Source organism: Limulus polyphemus, unplaced genomic scaffold (assembly GCF_000517525.1).
Source record: "Limulus polyphemus unplaced genomic scaffold, Limulus_polyphemus-2.1.2 Scaffold2526, whole genome shotgun sequence".
In the NCBI taxonomy this organism is placed as follows: domain Eukaryota; kingdom Metazoa; phylum Arthropoda; class Merostomata; order Xiphosura; family Limulidae; genus Limulus; species Limulus polyphemus.
The window spans coordinates 9,686-20,544 of record NW_013668136.1 but is presented as its reverse complement, the minus strand read 5'-3'; the positions used below and the strand labels follow the sequence as shown (position 1 = coordinate 20,544).

The 10,859-nt window shown below is 31.6% G+C and overlaps 1 protein-coding gene across 1 annotated transcript in view; it reads right to left on the bottom strand.

Annotated features, from left to right (window-relative positions):
* The window catches only part of LOC106467200 (dynamin-1-like), a 25,055-nt gene that overhangs the window by 5,761 nt on the left and 8,435 nt on the right, over positions 1-10,859 (bottom strand). Inside the window, exons 7-14 of the mRNA XM_022395331.1 lie at positions 7,734-7,814; positions 6,811-6,884; positions 5,148-5,220; positions 4,595-4,708; positions 3,188-3,315; positions 2,330-2,462; positions 1,719-1,808; positions 461-592 (exon numbers count right to left, since the gene is read on the bottom strand). Of these exons, the coding sequence (XP_022251039.1) occupies positions 461-592; positions 1,719-1,808; positions 2,330-2,462; positions 3,188-3,315; positions 4,595-4,708; positions 5,148-5,220; positions 6,811-6,884; positions 7,734-7,814 (825 nt within the window). The remainder of the gene's footprint in view (positions 1-460; positions 593-1,718; positions 1,809-2,329; positions 2,463-3,187; positions 3,316-4,594; positions 4,709-5,147; positions 5,221-6,810; positions 6,885-7,733; positions 7,815-10,859) is intronic.

Here is a 10,859-nt window from a genome sequence, read left to right as displayed (position 1 = left end):
CAAATAACTATTGAATTGCGTAAGAAAATAAGGCGAATTTTAGTTCTGCTACATCATTATTTTCTATTATCATTTTTTTTTTTCAGGCGGCTATTTCATAATTCCCATAAACCATAAACGAGGCAAAAAGGAATCGCATGATCTCTGAACATCCTTGGTTTTAAATCTAAATACATATCATGGAATGATGATGATGACTACAACATCGTTACTCTTAATCTATTCCACCAACATTGAAACACGTCACAATAAATAACGAGTTTTGTTCTGGCAAAGTAGCTTTTGCTATTTTCGCTTTTATTGTTAGTTTTGTCCTTTACAACTGTGGTATCAAAGGTGATACAAAATCACAAAAATATAACACATAAATAGCGTGTCAACATAAATAAGAACTGCTTGAACATAAGTATCTTAACGTAACTGTGATAGTGTAGGTAAGAAAATAGGTGTCAGCACTTACATCTTGCACTAAAAGCAACATTATGTACTTTGGGGTTACATCTTGTATGGTTTTTTTCACAATCTCCATGTACGACTCAATCATTCCCGCTAGTTCATCCACCTGTCTCTGCATATGAGGGTCTTGGAAAATCTAAAATTTGAGCAATCAGTGAAGACAAAATTCAAATAAAACTGCTGAGATTAATGATTAGACGTTTCTTGATGCTTTTTTCAGGAGATTTATGAAACAAATACTATAATAAAACCAAACGAATGGCTTTGTAAATATTATATAACAAGACAATAGTTCCACAGCAAAGGAAATGGATTATTATACCAGTTTTTGATATAATTTAGTAATATTATAATCAAAGTTTAGCCTTGCATTTTATTTTGGTATTGTTGTTTTTGCTGAAGAAACACACTAACTGTTGCAAAACAGAGAAATAAAATAAAATGATAATTACTTATAATTGGCTTAGACTCGATCTGTGGGTCACTGGCTATTTGCTCCACATAATTAATGAGACAATATTTTAAGGGCTCAAGAAGAACCTATATTACAAACAATTGTTATTACAAAACAGAATAGGCTAATATGTAGCTGTTATTGATCAAAAAAAGAAGGTAATTCAGTAACATGAATTATAATCGCTGCGGCGAATTTTATATGATTTTATGACATGATTTCTATGCGACCTTTTCTCAATTCGTTTGAATGGATTTACTCAGTTTAGTTTCGAGGTTTGCTGAATATTGTAAAGTTAAAGTTAACCATGTGATAAACACTAAATTATATTGGACAGGTTTATTTATGAAAAATAAAATTAATTGTGAAAATTAAGTTAAAGTAAATGAACTGTTCCATTTTCTTTATGAAAACGAAAAACAGTAAATCTTTAATTTTACAAACCATATACTGCACCCTCTGTTTTACACCCAAAAAGTCTACGAAAAACAAACACTTTTATTTACGCTAAAAACCGTTCAAAACGCTATTGCTGGTAACAGACTTTTAACCATTAAAAATATACATCTATCAGAACCATCTTCTGTCTTAATCAAGACTCTTCCTCGAGGCTTAAAAATCTTAACCCTGTAGTTATAATAACACCTACATACAATACCAGTTATACATCAGCATTTTTCTCTACTTGTAAGAGCTTTCTCATTTCGAAAAACAAATGTCAAGATTTCAAGTATAGGTATTCATCAATTAGTTAAATTACTAAAAAAAAGTAATTTACAAATGAAGTGAATATCTTAAGATTTCATACCTGCTCCACCTTTTCTCTTCCCTTCTCTAAAATCATTCGCGTGGCTTGAGAAGTGTAAACATTTTTGGCTGAGATAGAATCCACCTGATACTACAGAAACAAACTTAAATTGGAATTAGATTTAATGTTTCAAGTTATTTTAAATAAAGACAGCTAAAAATTACCTTGAAGTTCCTTGTTTCACTTACTAACAACAAAGAGACAATGCGGAAAGGAAAAAAAAATAGCTTATAATTCAAAGCTAACGAAACAATATCTTAAACGTCCTTGAAAAAATTTTAAAGGGAACAAATTTAGCTCCAGATTACAAAAGAAATGCCGTAAAACCTCTTCAAAAATCGTAATCAGTTTTGGAATAAGGCGTGCTAAGAGTTGAAAAATGAAATATGACGCTGTAAACCGAACTGAGAGAAACTGCATGTATTTAAATAACCTCAACCTATAAAATTGTATTATAATTAAACACCCAAACCTATACGTGCACTATAAATGTTCTGAATGATAAATATTTTAAATTAGACATTATGTTATACTAACAAGTTGAAAATAATTTTATATAATGTTTTTTCGTAAATTTTCTCAAAAAATATAAAAGCAGAAAAAATTCGTACCAAAGATTCCATGGAGTAGCTCTTCGATAATGTAACAGGAACATTAGCTCGGTTAAAAGCATCTGTCCACTTTTCTAAATCAGCCATATCCGTGCAAACGAATTCTAATTGTTTTAAGTCTCGAAAAATCGACCTGGAAAATAAGGTGATTAGTTAGATGACAGAAACACACGATAGCCAAGTAAAAACAGGAAAAACCGTTTTACTTAATGCTCTATTTATTCAGTCAGTTACAAATTGCAACGTTAAGCGTCCCTTATGTGACGTCATTTAAGTGTCTACTGGCTGACTGACAGACAACACACTACTGTATTGTGATGCGAATGGTTAAAACAGGCGAGAGAAAGGAAACACTACAATAGAAGCACTTAACGCATGAAAAAATCTCGTTACTGCTGTGAAAGCCAATGTTTGTTTAAGAAAATATGGTAGCATTTTCACTGTAGCTAGGACAGTTTGTCAACTATTTCAGTTCTGATTTCAAAGACCAAGTTTATAAAGATCATCTGGATATGCTAATTTTGATGCTTAATGAAATAAGTCTTAAGAGCGTCTATTTAGTTTTGATAACATTTTGATGTAGCTATTCAGACAACAAACCAAAAACTAGGCTAATAATATAAGTAGCAAATAGTAAGATAGGCATAGTAAAATATGTCATGTGGTTTTTGTAAAGGCTCACTTCATTTTCATTCCGTCAATTTTATTGTCATACTCTCAGCAATATTAACAATACATTTCATCTATTCACACCAAGTAAACAAAGTGATATTTTAGTTATAACAATACTAAACATATCAATAAGTTATTGTTTAATCGTTTTGATTATTTACGAAGGTTTATTAAGAAATATCTCACCTCCCGTCTGCACGAAACAAAACAAACTTTTGCGGTTTAGAGTCATTCTTGTTCTTTGAATCGCTTTTACTTTTTTTCGGTTGCATCCTTAGTTCGGTAAATGGAATCATATTTCGTTTGTCGTTAGTCTAAAAATAATCCAACGATTTTAAAAGTCTTATTTTTTAATATCTCATTAACCTAAATAAAAAAAACGAGATAATCAAATAAAAATGGGGGAAAAAAAAGAGCAGAAGAATATTTCAAAAATTTCTTTTTTTAATCACCAAAAACCCTAATAAATTAAATCTATTTAATTAACTTCTTACATCCTGCTTCATAAAGATATTTACTCGTATATAATGACAACATATTTCTTTTGGATCTTTCTGTAATTTAAAATTAGGTTTACGCTAGTTATTTGTTTGTATAGTAATGTTGTTCCACAAAAGCATCAATAAAATAACATTATATGAGGTTGGTCCGGAACTGTGTAACCATTTTCACTACAGAATATAAAACATTTTCAAAAACTCATTTTCGCGCACAGCTTTCAATAATTTTGAGCTAAATGACTAAAGGGGAAGGGAGCTAGTAAATGGGCACCCACCGCTAACTCTTGGGCTATTAGAAGAGTGGGATTTGACCGTACCTCTAGTAGAGTTCTTACAGCTTCAAAGTGTATAACGCGTTTTTACGAAAAAAAGGACGCGGTTCATGAATCTTTGGGCTCACAGTCCAGACGTGATAACCACCATGACACATCTGGCTCTCTACTTTCATAATTTCAGTATAGTTAGTTGATCGTGATAGCTTAGAAAACGTTGTAGTTCTTCCACACATACTCTACATGTTTTAGCTTCTTTTTAAATATAGAATCTTAAGTATACTTCAAACACGAAACATATCTTAATAGTTGTTATTATTATTTTCAAAATTTCTAAAATAATTCAAGTATATAATGAAGTATTTAACAGCATATTTTAAAATATGCGGTATCAAAATTATAATTGAATCTATATATGTATTTCTTATTTATAGCTTTTGTATGTTTGTAATTAAGCATAAAGCTAAACAATGGGCTATCTGGGCTCTGCCCACCACGGGTATCGAAACTGGTATCCGCAGACATAGCGCTGTGCCACTGGGGGACCTTATTTATAGCAAAGCTACTAAGGCTATATAAGCTCACGATCCTATGTTTTTAATTACTGACCAGAGGTAAGGCAGATAATCAGCAGCACTTTACCACCCACCATTCACACTAAGGGACTGACTGTCAATCTTATAACGCACCTACGGCTTAAACTGTAGTGAAATCCAAAATTATAAATATAAATTTGTTTTTAAGAAAACGCCATTTTGAATACTCTATTTCTATTTCTACATATTACAAAATGTAAGTTCTATTAATATTTCTTCACTTACGTCGTCTTTTTTCTGCCAACAGAAATAATCAGAAGATAATTTACACCAGCAATCCCTATGAGAATTTCTTATTCCACCCTTGACTGTAAGTACCAAGTTTCCTTCACATATGTCCTGGAAATATCGTCATAGAAACGTTTTTACTGGTGAAACGTTGAATATCCAGATAAACCATTGATGGGTATAAAGAATAGGAATAACAGAATAATTTTAATGTTCTTCTGATTCGTTCAACTAGGCAAACTAATGGCATCAAACGTATAATTAATCTCAGCTTTGTCTTCTAATAGGAAAGAACAATTATATTGTTTTATTTGGAAATGTTTACCACTTTTTTAAACAAGTATTTAGGTTTTAAAGTCAAACTGTAAGATACTTTTAAAACAATATAGATTACAGTTCTTTTTATGTGGTTATGTGTGTAGATCTAGTTATTTTAATAGAAAATTAAAACTTTAAACTTTTTTTTGCTTCTTTCTATAAGGTATAAACGATCGTGATTTTTCTTATGTATTATGTTGATGTATTTATCCTTTTAAGTCTTAACACATACCTTCGTTTGTGGTTCAGAGATTTCCTCTACTGATGTTAGAATGATTTCCTTGGCCCTTATCTTGCTTCTGGGTCTGCAATGTCATATATGTTTGTGGATAGAAAAATTCAAAATATCGTTGGAAAAACACACCTGATCTATTCTAAGCCCTAATAAAACTAATTAAATAATAAAAATAGCAGACGATTATCCTAAGAATGTTGTTTTTAAAGAAGGCCGTTTGTTTGATTTAAAACTTAAAATGGAAGGGTATATTTGGTGGGTATTCTACTCTCCTGTCAACCTTTCAAATGACTCAAAAAAAAGGATCTGTCAATGCTTCAAACTCAATCAGAATCAGACTGACGAAAACTATGAGTAGAAAAATAGTTAACTTTGTTTATTTTTATATATCAAAGCCTGTTGGGTCCGCCGCGGTGAATCGAGCCCCGGAATTTAGCGTTGTAAGTTCATAGACATGCCACTGTCCCATCGGGGGCAACTGGTTAAGTACACCAGCGTTAGGTTTAGTAAAAGGAATTCATGTCTGAATTGATTCACCCAACAATAAATACCCTCAAAATCACATTTTCCTTTATAGTCGTCATGTCTGAATTGATTCACCCAACAATCAATACCCTCAAAATCACATTTTCCTTTATAGTCGTCATGTCTGAATTGATTCGCCCAACAATCAATACCCTCAAAATCACATTTTTCTTTATACACGTCATGTCTGAATTGATTCGCCCAACAATCAATACCCTCAAAATCACATTTTCCTTTATATACGTCATGTCTGAATTGATTCACCCAACAATCAATACCCTCAAAATCACATTTTCCTTTATATACGTCATGTCTGAATTGATTCACCCAACAATCAATACCCTCAAAATCACATTTTCCTTTATACACGTCATGTCTGAATTGATTCGCCCAACAATCAATACCCTCAAAATCACATTTTTCTTTATACACGTATATCCATTATAGTAGTCGGAAGACTTGTTTGCAGTCAGTACATCTTTATCAAAATATACGTTATCTTGAGAAAAATTAAATACAGATGTGGATCTTACTTTATCCCACCCTTGAAAGGGACTAAACTCAGCAATATCAAGACCAGGTGGTACTTTCAATGGCAGCGCTTTCCATCATGAGGTCATAGGGCAGACAGACCTAGAAATTTGATCCTTACAAAAAAAGCCACTGACCGACTTGACTTTCTTCTCTAGACACACACAGAAATAATAACAAATATGACTGAACTCTTTATATGCACATATATTCTCTAAACATTGAGGTTGAAAGTTGGTTATAAAATATGACAAATAACCAGTCAACAGACTAACCAACAAAACCCCCTCCAAATCTGAACCTGTTAAGGAAGAGTTATGTTGAAAATATAAACTAAAGACACCCCAACGTTAAAAATTTACAATAATTAATTAAAAACGGTGTCAGGATCGTTGTACAATTTCACATAAACATATAGAGTTTTCTAACGAGTATGGTTCCGTTTTATGATAATTTAATGTAAATTTTTATCATTGAAGAGTTTTTAGTATATTTAATTTATGTACAAGTACCATCTCTTGCCATATTCGTGTTAAGTTTATCTTTCATTGAGAATATTCAAAGTTTTAAGTTAAGTATTTCGAATAATAAAACCAATAATTACCTGTCTTTAATAAAGTCTGGATGCCTGACGTTATGGAAAACCATTTCTGCATTAATGTGCCTGATACACTGATTCTAAATCCATAAAATTGTTGATTAATTTGATGAAATAGTAATTATGTTCATTAAACTAAAAACTAGACGGGAATAGACATTAGCACAAATATATAATTCATATTGTTTATAATGTTACAATAAAACATAAAAACGTGTGTAATAAATACATTGTACATGACTACATAAATATGACAACTTATACAATTTAAACGATATAACACGTCGATAACTTAGAAATAAACAAAATGTAATAAATAACGTACTGATAAATAAACAGTAAATAAACATATTTTGTAAGTCACGGGATGAAAGAAGTTAACAGATTTAGGAGAAATCCTTGTTTTAATCTATTGTTCTGTATAAAATACATGATATGATTACATTTCTGTACTTATAGAGCTTGCAATAATCACAAATACACATAACACAATCAGTCATTTATTGATATATATATATATATACATATATGTAGTGCTCAGCCAAAATTTTGTGTTAATATATATGTTTTACTGAAGCCGTTTTATAAAGAAGTGTATTATACCATTCCTTCACAATGGAAGATTTCTAAGTGAGAAAAGAGTAAACAAATATTATTCGCTTTTGTAGTGTTTCTAACGAAAACTGTGTGGGAGTTATTTAGGTTATATATGGTAGCGTGATAACTAGTGCAATATACGTTGTAATAACCCAGAAACTCGCTATATGCACGATAAAATAATATAGTTGGAACATGAATACCCTGTAAACCAATAAATTTCACATGGTAATACTTCGACGATAATGGTGAATTTATTAGTTTATAAGTAACGAGTAAAAAAGGAGGCTAAAACACATAAACAATGCTAGCATTCGCCTTTAGGTAGTTACCTTAGTTTGTTCTTCTTGTTCCTTAATACGTGTGCTTACCCGGAACACAACCTCGTTTTTCAGACGTGGATAGCGTTGTAACTGGAGAAAAATAAGGGGTAAATAGAATAATGTATAATAAAACAATTATTCTACAATACAACATTATTTGAATGCAGTTGACATTAGTGTACAGAGGAAGGTTTGGTATATTTGTGTGACACGTATGTATCATGACATTTTTGATATTTGAGTTTGATTCGTATTTCTGGTATATTTCCTTTAATTTAGACTTTCTTCTGCAGATAAATCTAAGTAAATATGTAGAAATAACCTTTGAAATATTTAGAGAACTGTTTATAGAACCAATTTATAAACTTAACCATATCTAGTACAGTTTGGAGAGCGTCATATGTAGATTTTTTGTAAGTGAACCATGAGTATCTGTTGTTCTGTTGTAATGATGAGTTTTAGTATCACCATGACAATATATATATAGCTCTAAAAATGTATCATAGGTTAGAAACCACAGGAAGGTCAGGAGTTTATTTCATTTCCGAGAGGTTAAGGCTTTTTTTTTAATGTACATACAGCACATAATTTTCTTGTGAAAAGTCAAAGTCATTGCTCTTCATAGAGCAATAACCTACATGATAACATGAAAGTAAACGAGACTTTAAGGATTAGAATAACTGGCTAAGTTTCAACTTCTGGTTTAGGAATATGTTAAATGAAAAAATGATTACTATACAGGTGTTATTACAAGAACGAATTCTAAAAGCTAACTATGACACTCGTTATAAATGAGCAATCCCCTTTGAATACTTTAAAATGGCTGAGTAGTGATAGTGGTAATGTTACAAATGCACAACTAATTGTTTAAGCTAAATATTGTTAAAACCCCATAGGTGACGAAAATATCAAAATTAAATAATAGGTTTAACAATCGCCAATTTTTTATATATTTTTATTTAAAGAAGAATGATGTTTCGAGCTAGCTCTCTTCGTCAGATCATAGAGTTTACAACAAAGGCGCATGCGCAGAATTCAAAGAACTTGCGTGCTTAGTATTTGGATTGTTGAGAGTGAAAATTCTAAGCAAAATTACATCTATTACATAAAAATTACAAGACATGAAAAGATAAGTAGATAGCAATTAAAATGTAAACAACAAATGGAAAAATAGAAAAATAAAGGAAAGAAAAGCGTTCATTTAAACCAGATGGCTGTAGGGTCCCCAGATTGTAGATTAAGCTCCTTTTTAGTAGTTCTCTTTTGTGAATGTTTGTTGAAGCACTAATAAGTCCAAGAATCAGAAAGTCTTCAACTATATAGTTGTTCATGGTGAAATGTTTGCCTATAGGTGTACCCTGGTTCTGCAGTTTAATATGGTTTAGACGTTACCATGCTCGATCACCGAGTCGGTGGTCTGTTTGTCCAATGTATAAACTATAGCATATTTTACAAATTATACAGTAAATGATAAATTCAGTGGTACATGTAAAGAATTGTCTTATGTCGAAAGTTGTGTTCTTTCCTCGTATGTGTATAGTGCTGTTTATATGTGGACAGGTGACACACCTGTTTCGTTTATATGTGTGAGTGTCTGGAGTAGCATCTTGTTTTTGTTTAAGGTTACTGTGCAGCGGGATTTTTTTCATGTTTGTAAGAAATAATGGGTGGGACCTTGAAAAGAGATTTAGGTGTAGGGGCTTCAGTAAGTTACTGTGTAACTGTTTATTATAATATCTTTGATATTCTTGTTGGTCTGGTGGTATGTTAGCACAAGTGGAATACGATCGGTGTGTTCTCTCTTGGTAGGGTTGAGTGTTTGCTCCTGGGTATATGAACTAGCTTTGGTGACTGAATCGTGGATGTGAGAATCAGGATAGTGTCTTTTAGGAAAAAAAGTTTTAATATCTTTGGATTTAGATTTATAATCGTTATCATCACTACTTAGTTTTCGTAGTCGTAGAAACTGTGAGTAAGTTATTGACTTTTTGATACTGTACGGGTGGAAAGATTCGAGATGTAGGTACGTGTGTGAATGTGTTTATTTGAACTGTATACTAGTGATCAGATGGTCGTCTTGTATGTATATGTTAATGTAGGTACGTGTGTGAATGTGTTTCATGTATACTAGTGATCAGATGGTCGTCTTGTATGTATATGTTAATGTAGGTACGTGTGTGAATGTGTTTCATGTATACTAGTGATCAGATGGTCGTCTTGTATGTATATGTTAATGTAGGTACGTGTGTGAATGTGTTTCATGTATACTAGTGGCCAGGTGGTTTTCCTGTATTTATATGTTAATGTCGAGAAAGGGGAGTGTTATGTCGGATATTTCCCAAGCAAATTCCAAAGAAGGGTGGAATGAGGAAACAAAGTCAAATTTATGTAAGAGATGTAATTTTGTACAGAAATTTCACGCTCAACATTCCAAATACTACGCAAGCAATTTCTTTGAACTCTGCGCATGCACTTTTGTTATAAGCTGTATGATCTGACGAAAAGCTCTAGCTCGAAACTTCATAATTCTTTAAATAAAAACATAAGAAAAGCGATATCTTTGTTGCCTATGCGGTTTTGACTATATAATTATTTTATGAAAACGTACTTAAGCTCAACTATGACCTAAGAGAGGTTATTTTCACTTGCATTTATAAACATTGAAAGAAGTCTTGCAAATAAAATGACATGGACAGCATGATGGATAAGTTTAGTCGTTCAAATGACAGGAACTCGTATTTTTACTAGGGAAGTATACGTCACTAGTTCTAAAAGTACTAAATTAACTTTTGAAATTATTTTACATTCCGATACTTGTGTATGATTATGATATTTTTACATGCTTTATTTTGTACATATAATCTTTGGTAAATGTAAAATATTTCGATTTAAAAGAAGATAAGTTACTTTTTCCCTCACCTTTTAAATGATTTTTTTTTTCGGGCAAATAATTTTCTCCCTCCACCCGTTAGAAAGTCTTACATACACCTATGCTTAGAACTTCACAGAAACATAACGTACATTCTGTCATTGTTTTCTCCTGAACCAATGATTAGTTCAAGTTTGATGTTGTTGAATGTTATGTTATGACATTTATATACACCTGGAAAAAAGTTAAGCACCCCCAAATATTTT